General features: G+C 39.2%; 1 protein-coding gene across 3 annotated transcripts in view; it reads left to right on the forward strand.

Moving 5' to 3' along the window:
• The window catches only part of fbxl13 (F-box and leucine-rich repeat protein 13), a 317,084-nt gene that overhangs the window by 1,498 nt on the left and 290,047 nt on the right, over positions 1–25,539 (forward strand). For all 3 annotated transcript variants that reach the window (XM_087999504.1, XM_087999505.1, XM_087999506.1), the window contains exons 3-5: positions 18,627–18,733; positions 19,181–19,210; positions 23,156–23,249. In XM_087999504.1, coding sequence (XP_087855630.1) covers positions 18,627–18,733; positions 19,181–19,210; positions 23,156–23,249 — 231 coding nt within the window. The remainder of the gene's footprint in view (positions 1–18,626; positions 18,734–19,180; positions 19,211–23,155; positions 23,250–25,539) is intronic.

Below are 25,539 nucleotides of genomic sequence, written 5' to 3' on the forward strand. Positions count from 1 at the left end.
TTCAGAGGGTTGATGTGGATTTGTTGGACTGAATGGCCTGTTTCCACACTATGAGGATTCTATTAAAAAGAATCACATACAACAACAATTCCACAGAGAGGATAATTAAAAAGGTAAAAGAAAAAAAAACCTTTGTGGCTAAGAATCTGAAAAACAAAAAGATCAAATACAAACAGTGCACCAAATTTGAATTTGAGTTTGACATTTTCAAATTGCTGACAGATGTAAACTAATGGAAGATCTTCCAAATGAAGCCTTAATTTGGATGGAAATCAAAATGGTTCCAAGTCCTTGAAAAGTTATCACAGGTCAGTTTTTCAGGATTTACAAGGTAATCAAGATATTCAGATGTGGAAATGTTATCAAGTTATGAAATACTTTAAACAAGAGTGAATTTCTGGAGAGAAAAAGACTTTCCCTAATTGCAAGCTTTGGATGTTTCTTTCCCTTTCGACTCTTTAATGTTTTTGAAACAGAAAAGCAGGACCAGAAAGTGTTGCTAGGCAACCACCAGCACTGGGCCCCATAAGTCTCTTTCCATCAGGGTTTCTAGCTCAATTACTTCATGACCCTATGATCTCTCTAAAAGCTTTCCTTAGCTGTTTTTCTGAAGTCACTTGACTCTAATTAGCAGACATCTTACAACCCTCATTAAAATTGTTAACTAATTTCTTCATAAAACTCATTTGATCCAGAAAGTATCCACACAATTCATTATCTCACAGTTCAGATAATAAACTTGTGTACTGTTGGTCAAAGAACATTGGCGCCCCCATGTGATTATGTTCAGTGACTGACCACTGTCATAACCAACTATAAAAATGACCTAACAAGACATTTTTAAAAAAATTTTATTGAAAAAATGTTCTTTACAAAATTATAAAATTACAAAAATATGAAAATATAACATTATAACAACAAAAACAACAATAAGCAATAAACCAACTATACTACTCTACACATCATTACACATCAATCAATAAATAAATAAGTAAATAAATAACGCCGCTCAGCGTAACAAGATGTCAGCTCTCAACCTTCGAAAGCATCGATTATTAAATTCTTCCTCTCAGGATATTAGGCTTATTAAAACAAACCACCATGGCTAGACAAAAGCCCTATTTAAAATGGCAGGCAGATCTGCTTCCAAATAATTGAAAAAGGGCTGCCATGTCTCATAAAAATTGTCCATTTTCTGGTGTACCATATTTATAAGAAAGTCCAAAGGAATGTGTTCCATAATTAACTTATGCTACCCTAACAGATCCGGAGAGTTCTCAGACACCCAGCACATCAGAATGTTCTTGCACAAAAGTGAGGATGCTAAAAAGCTTTCTGCCATGTACATCTAAGAAAGATAAATTCAGCGAACCCAGGAGAAAAGAAATCGGGTCCACCTTGACTGGTCCCCAAGACCCTCTCTATTAGTTCTTGCACAGCACTCCAATATGTACAGAACCTGTGGCAGGACCACAAACAATGAGTGAGGGTACCTGTATTTATTTTACATTTGGGGCACATTGAAGTTGCACCTTGCTTAAATTTTGCAAGACAATCTAAGGCCAGATGAGCCCTATGAAGAATCTTTGACTGCATAGCATGGATCCTATTACATAATGAAATCTTCCTTGCACTCTCACAAACGTCTTCCCAAGTTTCCATAGTGATCTCCACCCCTAACTCTCTCTCCCAGATCTCCCGTAATCGCTCGATGTCACCCGAGGAAGCTCCCCCCAACAAATGATAGGGAGTACTCACTGAAAGAGTGCTCTTAGCCTGAAGCACCCTTTTTTCCGTATCAGATCGATAACCCTCAGTCAGAAGCATAGTATCTTTTCGGATGAAATCTCTGATCTGAAAAAAACGGAAGAGGTCCCTGCACGATAATCCATACTTATGAGTTATTTGATTAAATGACATTAACATTTCATCTTCAAACAGGTCACTCAAACAAGAAATTCCCTTATCCACCCAGAACTTAAACCTGGGATCCATTGTCCCTGGCTGGAAACCTGGCACACCAACTGTGGGAGTATAGAAAGACGTTTAGACATATTACCCTCCATCTGTCTCACTGCCCTTCACGCTTTGACAATGTTAACAACTATTGGATTGCGGCAATGTTCTGCAACTATCCTCATTTTGTCCAGAAACAACAGGTTAATAAGATTATCCAACACTAGGTTATAGTCCAACAGGTTTATTTGGAAGCACTAGCTTTCAGAGCGCTGTCCTTCATCAGGTGATTGTGGAGAATTCCTTGCTGTAGCATGAAGTTTAAGGTGGATCGGAGAGCTGTGATCCGCTGCAGCTTAGTCAGTGACGGTCTACTGTAATATGCTGTCTCAGCTGCCTTCAGTCGTGCCTCAAGTAGACGTTGCTGCTCTCCCTTCTGTCACTTCTGGCTGTTAGAGAATGAGATATTATCCCTCTAGCATAGGCGTTAGCAGTCTCCTAAAAAATGGACGGATTACTAGCTGTACGTGAGTTGGTGGCCAAAAAAGCTTCAAATTCTCTAGGGAAGTATTCTACAAATTTGCTGTCCTTGAGGATGAAGGGATCCATTTGCCAGAACCGTGAGCCCATTTCATCACCCTTAATCTTAACCATTAAGTACGCCACTGCATGATCAATGATCAGAGATGGCAATATTCCCAATTGAACAGGATACCACTAAGTCTAAAAAAAGCCTCGTGAGTTGGACATAATCAATCCTTGTGTGGCATTTATGAGGATTGGAAAAGAATGTAAAATCTCTGCCCGTAGGGTATAACCATCTACCAATGTCTACCAACCCCAGTTCCACACATAGATCACCCAACTGCTTGGATTGTGAAGAAAGCTTTGGGGGGCCTTTGGGCATTGTATCCAGCATAGGATCCATAAGGCAATTAAAATCCCCCCTCTAAAATAATATGCCGCGACGCCAAGGCCACCAGCTTAGATAGTGCATTAGTCAGAAATTTAAGAGGGTGGGCCAGAGAACAGTAGACATTCAAAATATCATATTCCTCGCCATGTAGAAGGGCCTTAAGAATAACAAACTGGCCATACTCACCTTTAACACAATCTATTAAATTAAATGGGAGACCCTTCTGGATGAATATTGCCACTCCTCTGCTGCTAGTACTAAAAGCTGAGAAAAACACCTGATCAAACCCAACCTGCTGTAACTTCAAATGTTCCTTGCATTAAGATGAGTCTCTTGTAACAGGGCAACATCCACCCTCTCCTTTCTAAGGCTCGACAACACCTTTTTTTCTTTTAACTGGCGAACGAATCCCTCTGATATTCCCGGTGCACTATGTAAGAATGGTAATGATCCTTTGCACTCACCTTTGATCTGCCAAGAGGAAGAATTTGTTTTACAACACGCTGAGCATACTCAAAAGGAGACTCATAGAGTCTATTTACAAAAACCAAAATAAAATTAACTACAAAAAACAAAAGGCACTTAATGGGGCACTCTACACCCCCCCGCCCACAGAGGATGCTTTCATTTCCCACATTAACACCTCCATCCCTGCTTGCAGCTCGAGCCGCACCCCAAACCTAAGCAATGTGAGAAACCAAACAAAGGACATTGTAAACAAAGGTATAACAAAAACAGTGAGCACTTTGCCTGCCCCCCACAATATATCATTACCACTCCAGCTTAGAGAGAAAAAAACCCACCAACAACAGCTTCTTTGGGAAAAGAGTGAAAGTACAAGAAATAAAAGCAAGACAAAAAAACCCCTAGACACTATTATCCATGTCCATAAATACATCTACATTATTTTAAAGTGTCCAAGAGGTTTTTGGCTTGCTCCAAGGAATGAAACGACCGCACAGTAAGTAATACGAAGCACCACTGGGTATCTTATCAAATATTGAATACCGAGGTCTTTTAACCTTTTCTTAACCTCAAACGATTTCCTTTTATGGATCACTGCCGCAAAAAAGTCCTGGAAAAACATTAACTTAGTTCCCTGATAGGTCAGGGCCTGCGAATCTCACCCCAACCTTCTAGAAGTTTCCATGACTCTCTGCTTGTCCTTATAGCATTGAAATTGTATCAGAATCAGGTGGGGGGGGCGCTGATGCTGACCAGATCTGCACACCACAACCCAGTGAGCTCTGTCAACCTTCACCCGGTCTGCCTCGGCATCCCAGCCAAGAAATTGTGGCAACCAGTCTTCAAAAAATCTTGCTGGCTGCCCACCTTCTACTCAGTCCAGCAGGCCAACGACCCGGATATTTTTCCTCCTACCTCTATTTTGCAGGTCATCAACTTAGTGCTCAGTCAGGGCCCAAACCTGTTTCTCAAAAGCGTGGATCCGTCCCGCCGAGAACTCAATCTCTGTCTCCAACACCGCAGTCCTCCGCTCAACCTCATCAACTTGCTTCCCGAGCTCTTTCAACCCCTTCTCATGCTTTTGCAGCATGGTTGAGATGGGCTCCAGTTGATTACGAGTCTCTTCCCTCATCTCCTCGATCAGCTTTTGAATCGCTCAGAGTTCCTCCACGATGTTCTGCTGTGAGGTATTTCTTTCACAGTTGCAGAAGGAGCTGCAGCTGCTTCCCCAGTTGCAGTCTTGGGCCCACCCGCTGTTTTCGAGTGTCCCAAGTGTTGAGACTTGGACGTTTGCTTCCTCTTAGTCATTCCCGCACGTTCGATAAAGGATTTAAAGGGTTGTTTCACCGTTTAACAATAATTTTTTCCAAAAGAACTAAGGTGGGGGTGAAAATGTATTACTACCTTGGGTTGGGGTGCAGAGCTAAGCAAGGCTGATCTAGTCAGATTGCCGCCATCTTGAATCTTCCCAGCAAGGCAAATTTTACTCTGACTTCTGACTGATCCAATAGCTGGAATAATAACACAATGCAAGGATCTAAGATGATTCATGGATAATAGGGGCAAATACTGTACTCCAAAAAAAGACAGCAAAATGTTAAGAATGCAGTACAGGGAGTGTTGGGCAATGGACAGAATAATTTGGGGCAAAAAAAGTAGGGAAAACCAACATTGAATATGCTGAAATGAAATACACGGCAGATGAAGAATTCTCTTTGGTGTATCACTCTACCTAGAATGATCTAGTGTATGCTAAAATACTAGAAGAAGGACGTAGTCAAAATCTTTAGAAAATTGTACATGTGGGATTCTTGTTGGACAACAGTTATTAAAGTATGTTACAATGGGCAAGCAACACTAACACAGGAAATTTAAAAATAGCAGCAGGAAGAGGCCATTTGGTTCATCAAGCCTGCTGTACCATTCAACATGATCATGGTTGATCATGTCTGCTCACTATGCTTTTGCTCCTTCCCCATATTTCTTGACACCTTTAGTATCTATAAATCTATTTCTTAAAAATATATTGTCATTACTCCACAACATTGTGTGAATTTCACAGGTGTAACCACCCTCTGATTGAAAGAAATTCTCCAAATCTGAGTCATAATTGGTCCACCCCATACGCAGAGATCCTGACCCCTTGTTCTAAAACACTTCCTGACATGGGAGGCATTATCCTCGCATCTAGTCTGTCCTGCCTGCCAGAATTTTATATGTTTCAACGAGAAACCCTCTCATTCCTCTAAACTCCAGTGATTACAGGCTTAGATTACCGAATCGCTCCTCATAGGTAGTCTTGCCATTCCTGGAATAGTCTGGTGAGATTCTGCTGCACTTTTTCTTGGTAAATATATCCTTTCTTAGGCAAAGAGACCAGGATAGATCACAATACTCCAGGACTGCCTCACCAATGCCCAACAACAATAAGACTTCCTTGCTCCTGTTCTCAAATTTTTCTGCAATAAAGGCTAACATTTTCCTTCCTAACTGCTTGCTGGACTTTCCTGCTTGCTTTCAGTTACACGTAGGTTCTTTAGTACATCAACATTCCCCACTTTATCATACACTTATATGATGCTCTGCCATTCTGACTTCCTGTCTGAAGTAGATAACTTCACACTATCTACACTAAAGGGTAATCATCAGGTATTTGCCCACAGTCAACTTGTTAAATATACTTGAAGCCTCTTCGCCTCATTATTATTCACAATCCTACTTGTGTCATCAGCAATTTTGGAAATACTACAATATATTCCTCATCCAAATCTTCAGTGTATATTGTAAATAGATGGAGCCCAAGTACTAAGCTCTCTGATACCCCACTAGTCACTACCTTCCATTCCGAAAAAGGCCTGTTTATTTCTCTCTGTTTCCTGTCTGCAAATCAATTCTCAATTCTTGACAGAATATTACCATCAAACATATAATGAATGGAATGAGGTCAGCCAGGTGGATCTCAGAATATGAGGTCCCTGATTGGGACTGTTAACCTAATCCAATCAGGGAGTCCTGGCTGACATATATAAACCAGAGCATCGTGGCTCTGTTCACTCTAGGAGCCGGCACTAAGCTTGCTGGGTCAGTGTCTTACACTATGCATGTGTAAATAAAACATGACTTGGTGAGGGGATACCAGTCTTCCTGAAGTTATTTCAAAACCATGTGCTTTAATTTTGCACACTATCATTCTATGTGGGAGTTCAACAGAAGTTTTCTAAAAATCCAAATATACTGTATACAATGGTTTTCCTTTAACGATTCTACTAGTTATGACCTCAAGAAACTTGTCAAATATGATTTATTTCTCATTATTGCATGTTAGTTTCATCTAATTCAATCAATATTTTCTAATTTTCCTGTTTTTATATTCTTTAAAATAGACTGTAATATTTTCCCTACCACTATTTGGTCTGTAATTCCCTGCTCTAGCCCTTTTTAAAATTGTGGGGTTCCATTTGACAAGGTCCAATCTCCTAACCTACTTAAACAAGAAAGGCATGTCTTGACAGCCATTGTGGAAGAAATGAAGATAGGACCATTATTAAATGACGCTGTTAAGGCCAGCCAACATTTTACCTGATGTAAAACTAATGTTACAACTTAAATGGGAAGAATGCACTCAGAATTGAACTCCACTATTTCCACAAGCCATAACAAATGTGTAAATACCCAATTTAAACTATTAACGTGATCAATTTGCCTGACTCACTACTATTCAGGACAAAGCAATTCACACCAAACTTTGTCATTAATAAGGAAGTACCTCTATGTAATATAACACACTTGCTCTTTAGCAAACAGCAGAATAAAAGAAAGGATTACTAAACTACTATCAAGTGCACGCATTCATTTATGAATCAAATAAAAATCAGATGAAAGGAGAGAAGGCATGGTAGCTAAATTTGTAGATGACATCAAGATATGGAGACAAGTATGTTGTGAAAATAAGTCAGAAAACTTTAGACAGGGTATGGATAGATTGAGTGAGTGGGCAAAGATCTGGCAAATAGAGTATAATGTGGAGAGATGTGAAGTCGTTTACCCTAGTATGAAGTATAAACAATAAAGAATGCAGAATTTCAGAGGCGCAGACAAATTTAGATGTTCCAGTGCATGAGTTTAAAAACTTAGTATGCAGATAGAGCACATCAACAGGAAAGTTAAAAGGATCCAAACATTTATGTTTAGAGGGAATTAACATAAAAATAAGGATGTTATATTTCACCTTAGTTATACAGAATATTTCTGAGACCACAATTTGATTTGTATGTGCAGCTTTTGTCTCTTTATTGGAGATGGTTCAGAAGAGGTTTGCTGATTAACGCCTGCAATGACCAAATTACCTTTTGAGAAAAGGTTAGATAGGGTGGGCTTCTTTACGTTGAAATTTAGAACATTGAATGATGACTTGATTTGAAGAATCACAGAATCCCTACCATTGGCTATTTGGCCCAACAAGTCCACACTGACTCTCCAAAAGGTATTCCATCCAGACCCATTATTATTCTACATTTCCTGTGACTAAGGCACTAACCTACACACCCCTGAACACTGTGGGCAATTCACCTAACCTGCATATCGTTGGACTGTGGGAAGAAACTGGAGCACCCAGAGGAAACCCATGTAGACACAGGGAGAATGTGCAAACTCCACACAGGCAGTCGCCTGAGGCTAGGAGTGATTAATTTCCTGAATGGGCTTGATAATGTGGGCATGGAAAGGATGTTTCCTCTTGCGCATCAGTTCAGAAGTTGGATCTATTTCAAAATTAGGGATGACTCTTTCAGGACACAGATGAGATTTTCTTTTTCAGAGTTGTGTGACTTTAGAACTATATATTTAATGAAGAAGTGGTTAGATTTTTGTTAGGCAGGTGAATCAAAGATTATTAGGGATACATGGGTTTTTTTTTTAAAATGTTAACAGGATATGGGTATCACTGGCAAGGCCAGCATTTGTTTAATCATCTCTGATCACCCAGAGAGTACAATTAGAGTGCACGATGTTCAACGCGCATTGCTGTGGGTCTGGAGTTATGTAGGTCAAACCAGGTAAGGACGATAGATTTCCTACACTAAATTTAAAATATAAGAACCAGGAGCAGGAGTTTCTTCAAGCCTGCTCCACACTTAGTTGATCTCATGTTAACCTCAATTCCATTTTCATGCCCAGTCTCCATAACTCTTCAACCCATCACTAATTAAAAATATGTCTATTTCTTCCTTAAATTTACTTAATGTCCAGGCATTCAGCATACTCTGGTGTAGAGAAGTCCACAGATTCACAACCCTATGAAAGAAGTAATTTCTCCTCATCCCTGTTTTAAATCTGCTACCCCTTATCCTAAAACTATGACCTTTCACTCTAGATTGTCCAGTAAAAGGAAATCTCTTACATCTACTTTGTCAATCCCCTTTAGCATTTTATATATTTCAATTAGATATCCTCTCATTCTTCTAAATTTGAGAGAGTATAGGCATAAAGTGCTCAATCTCTTTTCATTGGACAAGCCTCTCATGTCTGGAGTCAATCTAACAAACCTTATCTGAACTGCCTTCAATGCAACACATAAGGGGACCAGAATTGTATATAATACTCCAGATGTGGTCTCATTAACACCTTGTACAGCTGCAGCAAAGCTTTCTTACTTTTATACTCTATTCCTTTAGCAATAAATTCCAAAATTCCATTTGCCTTCTGTATTACCTCTGTACCTGCATACACATGTTTTGTAATTCACTTATGAGGATACCCAGATCACTCTGATATTTCTCTCCATTTAGATAAATTACCTTTCTATTCCTCTTAACAAAACTGATCCATGTTAAACGTCATCTGCCAAATGTTGGTCTATTCACCCAACCTATATTCACCCACTTATGTATTTTTAAAATTTTCTTCAATGCAACTTGCTTCCCCACCTATTTTGTTGTCATCTGCAAACATGGCTATAGTACTTTCTATTCCTACATCCAAGTCATTAATATAAATTGTAACATGGTCTGGCCCGAGGACTGAACCCTGTGGCACCCCACTAGTTAATTCATGCCTTCCAGAAAAAGATCCATTCACTGCTTCCTGTTGGTTAGCCAATCCTCTATCCAAGCTAATAAATTACCCCATACCCTATCCAATCTTACTTTCTTTATTAATCTTTTGTGAGGCACCTTCTGGAAGTCAAGATAAACTACATCTACAATATCCACATTATCCATCTTACTTGTTACGTCTTTAAAGAACTCAGAAAATTAGTCAAACGTGATTTATCCTTCAGGAGAAAGTGAGGACTGAATACTCTGATGGATTGCATTTTGACATTGCAAACCTTAATAATGGATTCTTAATAATTTCCCCACATATGTTAAACTAACTAGACCATAGTTTCCTACTTTGGGAAGCTGGCTTGATTTCCAAAGTACCTCCACAAATGCAGTAGGTTTTGGTGGGAGAGGTAGGGTGACCCTGCAGAGGTGTGTCAGAGGGAGCAAGCCAGCACTTCAAAATATTGGTTGAAGACGATGAAGGTTGCAGAATTTGGGGACATCCCAAGGGAGAAATAAGTAGAGGAACCATTCTAGATAGAGTCATAGAGATATACAGCATGGGAAGCCCAAGAATGACTGGGCTGAAGTAGAATAAACAGTGGATAAATAGTAAAACAAAGAGCCCTAGAGGGCTAACAGTTTGCCCATGTATCTGAACTGTGGTACTCACTGAGGCATTAAAGTAGTGTGATGGTACTTAAACTAATATTTTTGTGGATATTCAATATGCCTTCAGAGTAGCGTACAATTGTATGGCATTATTGGTGATGAGGAATACATAATATCAGGTGAGGACACTTTGGGATTCTCCCTAGATTTATTGGCCAGTATATTTTCATGACCCCTTTTATTCTTCTTATTACTTTTAAGTTTACCTTGTACTTTCTGCATTCCACCATGGCCTCTATTGATTTATTACCATGTACCTTTACTTGGATTGTTGTAAAATGTTATATAATGTCATTGTTGAACTATAAATTTAATATTTCAGGAAATTTTGGACATTGTTCATGGATTGGGCTATTATATTGCACATCTCCAGTCTCTTTGGTCATAGAGATGTACAGCACAGAAACAGACCCTTTGGTCCAATTCGTCCATGCCGACCAGATATCCCAACCCAATCTATTCCCACCTGCTAGCACCCAGCCCATATACCCATCTAGATGCCTTTTAAATGTTGCAATTGTACTAGCCCCCACCACTTCTGCTGGCAGCTCATTCCATACACATACCATCATCTACGTGAAAACGTTGCCCCTGAGGTCTCCTTTATATCTTTCCCCTCTCACCCTAAACCTATGCCCTCTAGTTCTGGACTCCCCCATCCCAGGGAAAAGATTTTGTCTATTTATTCTATACATGCCCCTTATGATTTTATAATCCTCTATAAGATCACCACTCAGCCTCCGATGCTCCAGGGAAAACAGCCCCAGTCTATTTAACCTCTTCCTATAGCTCAAATCCTCCAACCCAGGCACCATCCATGTAAATGTGGCTCAGTGGTTAGCACTGCTGCCTCACAGCACCAGGGTCTCAGGTTTGATTCCAGCATCAGGCGACTGTCTGTCTGTGTGGAGTTTGCACATTCTCCTTGTGTCTGCGTGGGCTTCCTCCCACAGTGCAACGATGGGCAGGTCAGGTGAATTGGCCATGTTAAATTGCCCATAGTGTTAGGTGCATTAGTTAGAGGGAAATGGGTCTGGGCGGGTTACTCTTCGGAGGGTCGGTGTGGACTTGTTGGGCCGAAGGGCTGTTTCCACACTGTAGGGAATCTAATCTAAATCTTTTCTGAACCCTTTCAAGTTTCACAAATTCCTTCTGATTTGAAGGAGACCAGAATTGCACGCAATATTCCGAAAGTGGACTAACCAGTGTCCAGTACAGCCGCAACATGACCTCCCAACTCCTGTACTCAATACTCTGACCAATAAAGGAAAGCATACCAAATGTCTTCTTCACTATCCTATCCACCTGTGACTCTACTTTCAAGGAGCTATGAATCTGCACTCCAATATCTCTTTGTTCAGCAGCACTCCCTAGGACCTTACCATTAAGTGTATAAGTCCTATTAAGATTTTCTTTTCCAAACTGCAGCACCTCGCATTTATCTAAATTAAATGCCATCTGCCACTCCTCGGTCTATTGAACCATCTGATCAAGATCCCGTTATAATCTGAGGTAACCTTCTTTGCTGTCCATGACACCTCCAATTTTGGTGTAATCTGCAAACTTACTATCTATACCTCTTATGCTCACATCCAAATCATTTATACAACTGACAAAAAGTAGTGGACCCAGCACCAATCCTTGTGGCACACCACTGGTCACAGGCCTCCAATCTAAATAACAACCCTCCACCACCACCCTCTGTCTTCCACCTTTGAGCCAGTTCTGCATCCAAATGGCTAGTTCTCCCTGGATTCCGAGATCTAACCTTGCAAACCTGCCTCCCATGGGGAACCTTGTCGAACGCCTTACTGAAGTTCATATCGACCACTGCTCTGCCCTTAATTCTTTGTTATTTCTTCAAAAAACTCAATCAGGTTTGAGAGACATGATTTCCCACCTGCCTAATTTGTGGCATTTAATCAGGGACATTTTGTTGTTATTAAGGCCAATTGTTAGAGGTGCTAACCAAGTTTAATTTACAATATTTAAGTTAAAATACATCAGATCAGATGTGATGAGTGGACCAATTTATTTTCTCCAGACGTCGATGAGAGTTTATTTCGGACAGTAACGGACCTTGTTTCAAATTTCTTGTCTTTTCCTTATCCCAGTCGAATGATTTTAGAAGTTACATATCTGCCCCATAGTGTCTGACGAAGTAGAGCACAGACATCGTGCACCTCAATTATGTCTTAGTCTTTTCAAACTGATCGCATAAACCGTGTCTTTTCGGCCGCCAGATTTTTGGTGGGTTTACATGTTGAGTAGGTGCGTTTGAAATGAATTGTGAACTTTTTTTAAAAAGGCGAAATATTATTAAAAGGCCCTGTCAACAAGATCGGAAATCTCGAAATACCGAATTCTGACTGTTGAACCGTTGCGGTGGCGGTTGATCTTCGCAGTTCAAAGACTGTTACTATGGTGACAGTAAACAGGCGGTGTTCACGAGCGCTCTCGCCTTATTGGGAAATTGTTCGAGCTGCAGCTATGGTGTTCTTAAAATTCGCAGATCCCGTGTTGAAAAACTACGTCATATCACACTCACTCCCACAGATTTACGAGGTAATTAGTCGCCTTTTTATTAAAAAAAACTTTGAATTTTATACTTATGTTGAAAATATTATTTGTACACCTTTCAGCCGGATAGAAATAATGCGGGAACAATACCCAACTCAGAGCAAATTGAACGAAATCACCATAAGCACCGTAAAGTAAGCACCTAAATAAACGTTTAAATTATACTACTGCCATCTGACAATTAGTAGCACTTACACGTTTATATCACACTTGCAAACTTAAAAATCACACAACACCAGGTTATAGTCCAACAGGTTTAATTGGAAGCACTAGCTTTCCTTCATCAGGTGGCTGTGGAGGACGCAATTGTAAGGCACAGAATTTATAGCAAAAGTTTAGTGTGATGTAACTGAAATTATACATTGAAAAATATCTTGATTGTCTGTTGAGTCTTTCATCTGTTCGAATACCATGATAGTTTCACTTCTTTCATGCGTAAATCACAAAACTTTTTTTAAAAGTTGCATTCTCAGATTAACTGTAGCAATTGGTGTGAGCTAGACAATATGTTGAAGGTGTTAGCCTCCTGTGTTTTCTGTCTGTGCCATGATGTTTAGATTGATTCCAGTCTAAAAAGTGAGATAACAGAGTTTTACATGAATTCATGCAGTTTTTGAGCAAAGAACAATGTAACTCTGCAAGTACAATTTCACCCCACAAACGTAGATGTATATATGTGCATGTGGGTCTTTGTGTCTGTGAGTGTGTGTCTGTCTGTCTGGGTTGGGGGGTTGTGAGTGTGAGAGAGTGTATATGTGTGTGTATGTGAGTGTAGAGTGTCTTAAGTCTGTGAGGGGGTGCATGTGGGAGTGTGTGTGTGTCTGGGGTGGGGGGTTGTGAGTGTCTGTGAGAGAGAGTGTATATGTGTGTGCGTGAGTGTAGAGTGGTCTAAGTCTCTGAGAGGATGCATGTGTGAGTGTGTCTGTAAGGGTGTGTGTGAGTGTCTGTGTGCATGTCTGTGTATATGTATGTCTGTGTGTATGTGCGTGTGTAGGAGTGTCTGTGTGTGTGTGTAGGAGTGTCTGTGTGTATGTATAGTGCAATAGTGGTCACCTGTAGTGTGACATGATGTCACACTACAGGTGACCACCATTGCACTATACACACACACAGACACTCCTACACACACACACAGGTACTCCTATACACACACATACACACGGACACACATATACACAGACACACACACCCTTACAGACACACATACTCCCACATGCATCCTCTCAGAGATTTAGACCACTCTATACTCACACACACACATATACACGCTCTCTCACAGACACTCACAATCCCCCCACCCCAGACACACACACACTCACACATGCACCTCCTCACAGACTTAAGACACTACACTCACATACACACACATATACACGCTCTCTCACACTCACAACCCCCCAACCCAGACAGACAGACAGACACACACACACAGACACAAAGACCCACATGCACATATATACATATACGTTTGTGGGGTGAATTTGTACTTGCAGAGTTACATTGTACTTTGCTCAAAAACCGCATGAATTCATGTAAAACTGTTATCTCACTTTTTAGATTAGAATCAATCTAAACATCATGGCACAGACAGAGAACACAGGGGACTAATACCTTCAACATATTGTCTAGCTAACACCAATTGCTACAATTAACCTGAGAATGCAACTTTTAAAAAAAGTTTTATGATTTACACACGAAAGAAGTGAAACTATCATGATATTCAAACAGATGAAAGACTCAACAGACAATCAAGGTATTTTTCAATGTATAATTTCAGTTATATCACACTTTTGCTATTGAAACTTTTGCTATAAATTCTGTGCCTCACAATTGTGTCCTCCACAACCACCTGATGAAGGAGCGGTGCTCCGAAAGCTAGTATGCTTCTAATTATACCTGTTGGACTATTACCTGGTGTTGTGTGATTTTAACTTTGTACACCCCAGTCCAACACCGGCATCTCCAAATCATCACACTTGCAGGTTTACTTATAGCTATTCTACATATTCAGACATTAATAAAAGATGCATTTATATTGCGCCTCCAATGACTCGGACGATTCCTTGCAGTGCTTTTGAAATGTAGTTACTGTTGTACTGGCAGGAAAAGGCAGACGACTGGTGCACAATAAGAGCCCACAAATGACAGTGTAACCGACAAACCAATCCCTTTTTCAGTGTTATTTTCTGATGGTTAGTAAGGGCCAGAACACTGGAGAAAACTTTGAGCTCTTCATCATAAAGGAATGTTGTACTAATAATTTTTCAATATTCAAAAGTTCATTACAAAATATTTTAAATTGGACATTCATGAAAAGGCAATATCATACAACGTTTCCCCATTGAACATGTTTCAAGCCTAAGTACTCTAACCTTTATGTGACCTTTGCCATACGCATTCAGTTTTGAAAACTGTGGTCAGTTAGGTAGCATCCAAAGAGCAGGAGAGACGATGATTCAACCATGAGCTCTTCATCATTTCCTGGTGAAGAGCTTATGCTCGAAACATTGATTGCTGATCAAGAGCTCATGCTTGAAACACCGACTTTCCTGTTCCTAAGATGCTGCCTGACCTGCTGTACTTTTCCAGCATTACACACTTCAACTCTGATCTCCAGCATCAGTAGTCCTCACTTTCTCCTATATGCATTCAGTGGCAAGCATACAGCCCAAGAAGTTCTGTAAGTGACCAGCTCCCTGTTCCACTGTAGACAAACAGGAAGTCAGCATCAGGGGGTGGAGAAGTCACCATTTTGGGTATAGCCCTTCTTCAGTCCTGATACATTGACGTCTGCACCTCCTGATGCTGCCTGGCTTGCTGTGTTCTTCAAGCCTCTTGTTTGTCTAATTTGGATTCCAGCATCTGCAGTTTTCTTGTCTCTAACCCTGTTCCACCGTAGCTGAAAGGCCTTGAATCACTATGAGCTTAATGCAATCTTTAACACATTGCCCTGGACCTTGGAACATGTCTGTATGGAACCTTCAGTTGAGGACCAATGTTTTGCATTGGAATGCTAGCTGGATTTGGACAGACAAGAGAATACTTTTCAACAAATTGATGGTCTCCATGCACAGCTGATGTTTGTCTCAGGGTGCACCTCTTGAGAACAACCAGTGGAATTTAGAGTCCTGCATTGTCGAGCTGCACAAGATGAACATTGACAAAAACACGATCTATCTCCAGATCTTCCTTGCAAGGGCACATTCCAAAAGGAAATTTGCAATGGTCTCTTCATCCCCACAACCATCAGAAGGATAGTGTGCAATGCTGCAGAGACTTCACCCATGCATGAATGAACAATCTGACAAGCAGTGCCCATCTTACCATCAGCTAAACCACATTTGGAACTTTTTTGAAAATTTTGGTGATAAGACATTACTAAATAACTTTGACATTGTGCTCAGATACCATCTGATAGAATCAACTATTTCCTTTTCTCACATGGCCTTTAGGACATTACGTGCTCACTACTGCTTGATGGTCAAAATGTTTTTCCATAAAAAGTTACCACAAGGGACAGGTGATATTCTTGGAGCTTTATACCACAATGTAGCATCTTTTGCAACGCTAGGGACAGTAGAACCTCAGCATGCAGTGACACTTGGTGATTGTGTACTGAGTGAGGGTTAATGCATAGCTTAATGTAGCCACACACAAGGTGCAGTGACGTTGTTACATATTTCCATCGCCAAACAGGGTTTTGCACATGGTGTCCCTTCAGACAAAATACAACATTGGCATCCACATAAAATAGAAGCTAGCTTGGATGATTACTGCAGCACAGGCTCGGGGAAATAGGCCAGACATGCATAAGATTATAGGAACACCTGTCATGCAAGTCTTTACTCGCAGTGGAGAGGATATGTCGCTCCCACGTGTCCAGTTCTGTCACACCTCGGCTGCACACTCCTCCCTATTCTTGGTATGGAATCTTTCGCATTTACCAGCGAGAACAGATGAGGCCTCCACTTCACATGCCACACAAAAGGCAACACCTTCAGAGTGCTCTCAGTAATACATTGGAATTAATACTGTTTGGATTTGGTATTCATGTCTGGGTTAGAATTTGAAATCTTGATCCTTAAATTAAGTTAATTTCTTTGGTTTAAGTTTTTAGTTAGTAGCAGCTCAAAATTACATTGAGTGTACACAGGAGCAGCTAGATATAGCACTTGGGGTGAATGGGACCAAAGGTTATGGGGAGAAAGCAGCATTAGGCTATTGAGTTGGATGATTGTGAGGATTGGCAGAGCAGGTTCGAAGAGCCAAATGGCTTCCTCCTGCTCCTATCTTCTATGTTTCTGTGTAAAGTAAGCATTGAATATCCTCCTTTATCACCATAGTAGCCAGACTATTTCCATAAGTCAGCTAGAGCCAACACAAATTACCTATCTTTTCAGAATTGTGGAGTCACAGTTATCTGCTAGCTGTTTAGAATCACTTTGTGACAGAATTTCATTTGCTTCTGGAATTTGAGTTTGTATTTGCTGAAATTTAATTCCAGGCCCAGACATGTTTTTCAAGGAAACTTGATTTGTAAAAAAAGACATGGTGACAATTTTCAAAACAACTGATTCTAGCATCATATATTATGTTATTGTGATGAAATTGCTTTTCTGTATTACAAAAATGTTTGCTAAACATCAGCCCAACTAGCTAAATTTCATTTACACCATTTCACTGTTGAAGGTATAGCTGAGCCCTGCCCACTTTCTTTCAGATGCTGTGTACTTTCAGCATTCCCTTGTTTGTTTTAATCAGAATCTTTTCATACCAATTAAAAAATAATGAATCTATTGAAAACCAGGCTGCATAAGTCATCTAAATTATGTTAGATATTATGCAACAACCTTGTAAAGTCACTTAAATGCTTGAATTTCTGCAAATTTCTTTGGATGATATACAAACCATCTGAACAAAAAAAAAAGAATTGAGGATACTGCAAATATATATATATTATTAGCCACCATTTCCACCACCTCCAACGGGATGCCGTTACCAGACACATAATCCCCTCCCCTTCCTTGTCAGCCTTCTGCAGGGACTGTCCTCTGGGACACTGGTTCACTCCTCCTCCAGTCCAAACACTTTCCCATATCCCACAGCACCTTTCCTTGCAATCACAGAAGGTATAATATCCCCTCATTTACTTGCTTCTCACTATTCAAGGCCTCACACACACCTTTTGAGTGAACAACAATTTACCTGTACTTCATTCAATCCAATCTACTGTATTCACTGCTCACAACAGGGTCTCCTGTACACCGGGGAGACAAAGTGCCGACTGGATGAATGTTCTGTCTGCCAAAATTACTCCAAACTTTTGTTTGCCTGCCATTTCAACACACCACCATACTCCCTAGCCAACATCTCTGTTTTGGGCTTGCTGTAGTGCTCCAAGTGAAGCTCAGAGGTATCTGGAAGAACAGCACCTAATTTTCCGCTTGGGCATCTTGCAGTTCTCTGGACTGAATATCGAGATCAACAATTTTAAGGTTTGAGCACCTTCTCCCATGTCCTTAACCCAACCCCCAAACATCAGGCCTTTTCATCATGTTCTACCACAACAAACAACCCATGTCAGCCATAATGGTCCCCATTAGTAGCTATTCATTCTCCCTTGCTGACCTTTATCAATTCCTTTGTGTGCCAAGCTGTTTTTCTTTCTCTCTCTGCGGTCCATTTCCACCTATCATTTATTCCTACCCCTCCCCCCACCTCATCTTTCGCAATACACCAACCTTTTCCTATCTATAATCAGTTCTGAAGAGTCACTGGATCTGAAATGTTAACTTTGCTTTTCCTCCACAGATGCTGCCAGAGCTGCTGAGTTTTTTCTGGCAATTGCTGTTTTGTTACAAACCATCTGAGATTCTTTTAATAGAAAACACGCCTTGTTCCAGATCAAAAGAGCAAAAAGCAAATTAATTACCAAAATGACAGAAATCTTCATTACATGGTAATTTATTGTTTTTTTCTTAATCTTTTTATAGGCATTGCTTATTGGATTATTTGTTCAATGTCCTAATGATCCATTAATATATTTGGAAGAAAAAATTAAAGAACTACAAAGCAAAATGAAAAACTATCAGCTACATATGTGAGTATAAAATCACATTTGTACAGTAATTACAATTTTCTTCAAAGCTAAAGACATTTTTATCATGCCTGGTATTAACGGAGCGCAACTGCATTAGAATATAACTAAATTCTGATGAAATTCTCAACTAAATTGAGATGTACTCAACTCGTTATTGACATTCTAGGAAGTCTCTGATGTTGGTGTATTTGCCAAAATAATTGGGAATTATATTTTATGTATATTCTTATGTATATTGCTAAGAAAATAAGTCCTTAAAAATTATCGATGTCTTTTCCCTCGTTTTGCTAGAATTACTTTTGCCTGGAAACTTTAGCTTGTGAACGAATGTCTAAATATCACAGACTCAAGAAGTAATAGTCCCCATTAGTTTTTTTGGATATTGATATTTATTTCAAATAATCAAATAAAATAGTTTAATTTATATACCTTATATTTTGTTGACAGGCCAAATGAAAGGCATCTGGACTTGAGCTGGTGAGTCTGTTAAGTTCATTTTTACAATGTCTTGTTGCAATTTGAGGACAGTCAACGTTCAACATGATCCAATTTATAATTTAACTGTGATCAGTGTATAACATTTACACAGTAAATTCTTAAGACTTAATTGAAAGCAATTAAAGAAGTTGAAGCTTGAACAGATCCTAAATACGATTATTGTGAAGGAGCCACATTCTGCAAAATGGTTAAGTAAATGAAACATTAGATACTTTAGCTGCTTATAGGAAACAGACTGTTCCCATAATTGCAAGAAGCATACATTTTCTGTATTTTGCAATTACTTTCATATACATTACCACCTATACAGTAAGATAATGCCATAATTCCAAATTTAACCTGCCTCTGACTAATAATATTGAGAATCTGAAACCTGAATATGTGACTAGCTGTAGTCAGGGGCAACCGCCTAACAGATGCTCTTAATAACTTAGTGGCAACAAGATGACTTCTTGACACAAATGACATGACAATTCTGTTAAAGATGCATAAAATGGCTTTTAAGTTACCAACTTCTACTTATGCCAGAGCTGCATAAGTGACTAACCACAGTCTGTTTCAACAGAGGTTAGCAGACAATGCGCCCTTTAAAGAATAGAAATAAGTTGACTGGATAAGACATTACAAACCGTCCTGACTGGCCTTCGGGTGCAGGTGCAGTGACTCAGTTTGAGAGATAAGGGTGGCCTAAGCATTGGAAAATAAAGTTGGTTCCCAGGAAATATCATTGCACCAAGTAACTGTCAATAAAAACAATATCATGTATTGATTGATAATTGTTTGAATATACTATGCGATCACGGCCTGTACCCTTCTTTAAGAAAAGTATAAAAATGTGTTTGTTTTAAGCCATGTGTGCAGCACCTCCGAGGAATACGGAAGTGCTCAACTTCTGTGTTCCCAGATGCTCTGTATCCGGTCGTATGAAGAAATAAAGAGTGAAGTCGTAAAGAACCAAACTGATTGTGAGTGCTTATTGACCAATCATGTACCTGAGAAACCATATGCTGGTGGCGGGCAGGAAGGGAGGGGGGGTAGTTGGGGAGGGGGGTCCAGATCTTCAACATTACCTGGAATTTGGGAATTCATGAGGGGGGGGAGAAAAACTCTAAGTTCCAGTAGTTTTGGCACAATATGCCAAGTCTATTTTATAAATAATACAGCCTAATACTGTCCTTTGTTAATCATACAAAAATCTCAGATTGTTTTAAACAAAAAGAACAGTAAGATACATTTTCCATTTGTCAATATTATCACAAACTATCTTTGTATTCATGCAGACATTTTGCTAATATTAGGTAGGTGTACCTATGTCATTAGATTGATGAATATTTCCTAATTAAAGAAAGTTTGACAAGTGTTCAGCTTATGTGTTAGCTTCTTACTTAATTCTTAAAAATACGTATATAAGTCAGTTATATGATGGAAACAAACTGCAAATTGAATTTTCCTCTTTAGTATCCCAACAGTTCAAATGCTTTCCACTAGTATGAAGTTATTTTTTCTGCTCAAGCTAATCCATACCGCTATGAAGTAAAACTACTTGCTTGTGTTACTTAACTGCTGTGGGCCCTCTTTCTTTTGCGGCTGCTTTACCATGCTTGTTAGGAAAATGTGACATTGGGCTTATAGTTCTTAAGGTTCTCTACCACAGGATTTAACTTTGTGTTAAGTTTTGATATATTCTAACAGCAGATAGAGACTGATTGATATGATAGTTAACAACTTTGTTATCATTGTATCATATGATAAACTTAATAGAAAGTGAACAAGATTCATTTAAGAATTTTTTTTTAATGTGCATTGTCTCTTCAGCCAAGATTCCACATTACAGCTCCTCTAATATCAGATGTAGTTTCCTCACTTGATCTACTAAACTTGCGTACCATTAACACCAAGGGAAGCATAAGTGTCCCACAAATGGAGACCAAAACTGCATGTTTGACACTGCAGGTGTGGACTCACCAAAGCTCTGTACAATAGCAGCAAGACTTCCTATTCTTGTATGACAATGTAAGCAAGCATGCCATTTGCCTTCTTAATTGTCTGCTATACTTTGTGCATTCCTTGCATACCCAAATCTCTCTGAACATTTGTAAGTTTCATACCAATTAAAAAGTACTTGTATTTCTATTCTTAATATCCAAGTGAATAACCTCATATTTCCCTACATTGTACAATATCAGGCACCTTTTGCCCTGAAATTTACACTCCTTTTTTGTTCTCCTCACAGCCTACATTTCCACCTAATATTTTATCATCAGCAAAATTTGTTACATTATTCTTTGTCTAAGTTTATTGATGCGTTAGAAAAATAATGAGAATCTGTTGTCATACTGGAAAATTTTAATCATGCGACAAGTAAAATTTTAAAAGTATTTGCAGATTCATTGCAACTTTGCTAAATTATTATACACATTATTAATTATTATTAACACATTAGTAACTGTAGACAGCTCACCGAATGTGATCTAGCCAATTTTCTATGAACTTCAACCTGATTTCTCTACTTTTCTTTATTCAGTCTTCAGTCTTCTGACTGATGTTCTTGTGACAGTTCATTATTTTCATTTTGGAAACTCCATGGAGTTTCCCGTCACCAAATCACCCTTTATTCACAAGTGTACAGTACATGGTCTCTGACCAGCTAGCTCGGAGTCAATCCCTAGAGTGAGGAGAATCCCTGAGACTTCTTTTTATATCTGTCAGCTAGGACTCTCAGATTGGCCCAGGTTAACAGCCCCAACCAAGGAACTCTTATTCAATGAGATCCACCTGGCCAGCCTCAATACAACCTCAACCTTTCTCTTGTTTAGTTAATGGCTTTAACCGATCCCTCTTTTAGCACTCCCCATGTGTTTGTAAAAACTGCCATGTAAGTCATATTAATCAAAAACATGATAAATGAAAATTATTTTCCCATAAATCATGTAATATGGGTAGGTTTTGCTTCTCACCTGCGATTTTTACATTAAAACCTCTGTTTGCCTTCAAATGAACAGGCCCAAATCTTTCTACTAACTCTTTAAAAACTTTCTAGTTCTTAATAACTTACATCCTGCTTGTTGCATCTCTAGCTCGCTGCTTGTCTGCCACTTGCTACCTCTCCTGCTCACTACCTCTGCAGATAAGGCTGCAGATCAGACCTATGTTGTGACTACTGCTGGTCTAAAGCTTTATTTTTATTAACATTGATAATAAATATGTGCTCCCAGAATCAATTCTTGCAGCACTATTACAAGTTATTGTCTATCAATTTGTAAAATGCTCCTGTATATCTACCCTCTGTTTCCTTTCCTTGTCTGACTATACTCTGATTTTCTTAGTGCATTTTGAAGACTCCTTAATAATACCTTGCAGCATTTTCCTGATTGATGTCAAGGTCACTGACCTATAGCTCCCTGTTTTCTCTTCCTCCTTTCCTCGATAGAAGGAGTTGCATTTGCTTATGTACAATCAAGCACATCCACAGTATCTGCAGAGTGAGTTTGAAGAAAATATAATGTGGTTTATTTGATACATTGGCATGGCAGTGAAAATAAAAATCAGTATCTCAGTGGAATGAGAAATCGAAGTACTCCACCTTTCTAATGCTTTGCATTTGCTTGCCAATTGAATGTGCTTTTCTTGAACTACTATTGCCGATTGAATGTGCTATTCAATGCACCACTATCAAATCACACTAGTTAATTCTGTAGTTGTGGATTGTGGAGAAGAATGTTCCTCAACTTGTCTTATCCTCATTAACTGGGGATGTATAATAATGAAAACCAGTAAAAGAACAAAACTGTGAATTGAATTAACTTTTCATATCTAAACATTTGTCAATTTTTACAGCTAGGTTTGCAGATTATGACATCCTTTGCTTTTACATAGATTGTAATTTGTTGATTGTACTTTAATTTTTACTCCTTTCTTATTTAGGGATATGCTTATTGATGATGAATTCAGGCAACAAATGACCAAAATGATAGGCAGTTATCTAAACTATCTGTTTGATCTGGAGTCAGGTGAAGTGGTAAGCAGCTGATTAAGTTTCTGTTTTCTAGAACAGTCTATTACACAGTAGTATAAATGTCAAATGCCTATTAATAATTTGCTAGTAAATATAACTTTTAATTTATTAACATTGAAAGTACAAACTAATTCCATGCATAAACCTGATGATTAAAATGTTCAGAAATATTCTTACTAGTTACAAAATTAATTATGAATTAATATTTAACTAATGTAAATATTTTGCATGTGTACCAAGCCCTAGCTTTCTCAGTCTTTGGCTTTTGCCCCATTCTGTTAATCCTTTGTATTCCTGAATTCATGTTTTTTGGGCAGAATCTTATATGGGGCTGAGTGATGTGGGTTATGGTGAGATCTGTGGCAGAACTGGACAAAAGTCGTATGGCGTCAATCCCAACTTTGGGGTATCTCACTGTATTTTTGATGCTTATGCCTAGTGGTGAAATGAGTATTTCTTGCTCGGCAGCAGTGATTTGCCAATAAAGGGAGATTATTGCTTGTTAAGAACCTCATTACGTACCTCATGACTGTCAGTTCCGAGATTTTTTTATATAAAGTAGAATGGTTAGTATGTTGTTGAGAGTGTGTTGCTGGAAAAGCACAGCAGGTCAGGCAGCATCTGAGGAGCAGGAGAATCGACGTTCGGGCCAGAGCTCTTCATCAGGAATGACCCGAAACATCGACTCTCCTGCTCCCCAGATGCTGCCTGGCCTGCTGTGCTTTTCCAGCAACACACTCTCAACTCTGATCTCCAGCATCTGCAGACCTCACTTTCTCCTGGTTAGTATGTTGTGTCATGGTATGTCCTCATCACGTTGTTTGTTAGGCATCTGTGGATGAAATTGCAGGGATATCCATTTTTTTGGTGAAGGCTCTGTAGAGGTCTTCTTCACTTTGCAGGTCAGGAGTGCTGCATTGTGTTGAGCCCTTTTGAACAAGTCCTAATGCAGCTTCTCTTGTATGTGTTTGTGTGGTTACTATTGTGTTTCAGGATTTGGTCTGTGTATGTGGCTCTTCTGTACATTTTTGTGGTGCATTCACCAGTCTGTGTTCTTTCTACCATCACATCTGGGAACGGGAGTTGATTGTTGGTTTCCTCCTCTCTCGTAAATCTGATCTTGTGAGCATGGTGTTGATAATCCGGTGTGTGTTCTCGATTTCTGTTCTCTTAATATCACAAAAGTGTTGTCATGTATCTGATCCAGAGTTTGGGTCGGATTTGTGGGAGGGCTGTTTGTTCCAGTCTTTGCATCACTGCTTCTGCTGTGAGCCCAGAGATGGGTGAACCCATAGGTGTTCCATTGATCTGTTCATATATTTGGTTGTTGAATGTGAAGTATGTTATCAATCGCAGGTCTAGTAGTTTAAGTATGCAGTCCTTGTTGATATGTTCCCCGTTATGTTGTCTATTCTGCCGGCCCGGGAGGTTGGCGATTGTCTCTCTGGCTAGAGTTTGAAATGCATAGTGCCATTACATTGAATGAGACCATTGATTCATCCTTGTCGATATTTATATTCTTGATCTTGTCTAGGAATTCCTGTGGTGATTGTACAGAGTGTTTGGATCCACTAATAAACATAGACGAGGACAAAGCAATTGTTGTACAGTTAGTAGGCCAAGTAGCAGTTTTACTAAGACAACAGGCTTTTCAATTTTGCCAATCAATTTGAACCATGTACTTAGATACCAAAAACCTATTAAATTTAAGTCTGATGGTTTTGACAACATAGGACCAATTATGTTGTAAGAAATATTGATATGTCATGACGGGTATAAAAATAAGGGGGCAGTTGGACAATGATACCAGAGCTAGCTGCCATCCCCCAGAGCCAACAGCCCACAGCTCTCAAGAGAGAATTGCTGGCTCTCACAGCCTCCTCTATGTCTTAGAGCACCATCTAAATAGCAATAGTACCAATGGCACAACTAATTAATATTCCTGACAGAAGAATCGATGCATTCCAAAGCATTCCAGAAGACACGTAACTTGGATGTAATTTTGAGAGACTAAATTTTATTTTTGTTTTATATGAGTGGGAGTTGTATTTATTGGAACAACATACCATTAAACTCTTGCTTTATTCAGGAATAATTAGCAGTTAGAAGGGATTTATTCAGTTTGTTAATAGTTCAGTTAATTTGTTCACTGTTAGAGTTAGATAAATAAATTGTTACTTGTTGATTTTAAAGCGAGTGTCAGGTGTTTATTTTATTTAACCACGAGAAATTGCTTAAAAAGAACAGGTTACACCACTTTTCACATTCCTTTTACAGATTATGGGAAGGGGTG

This window comes from Chiloscyllium plagiosum, unplaced genomic scaffold, assembly GCF_037043375.1.
Source record: "Chiloscyllium plagiosum isolate Xiang-an unplaced genomic scaffold, Cpla_swu_hap1 HiC_scaffold_23, whole genome shotgun sequence".
NCBI lineage: Eukaryota > Metazoa > Chordata > Chondrichthyes > Orectolobiformes > Hemiscylliidae > Chiloscyllium > Chiloscyllium plagiosum.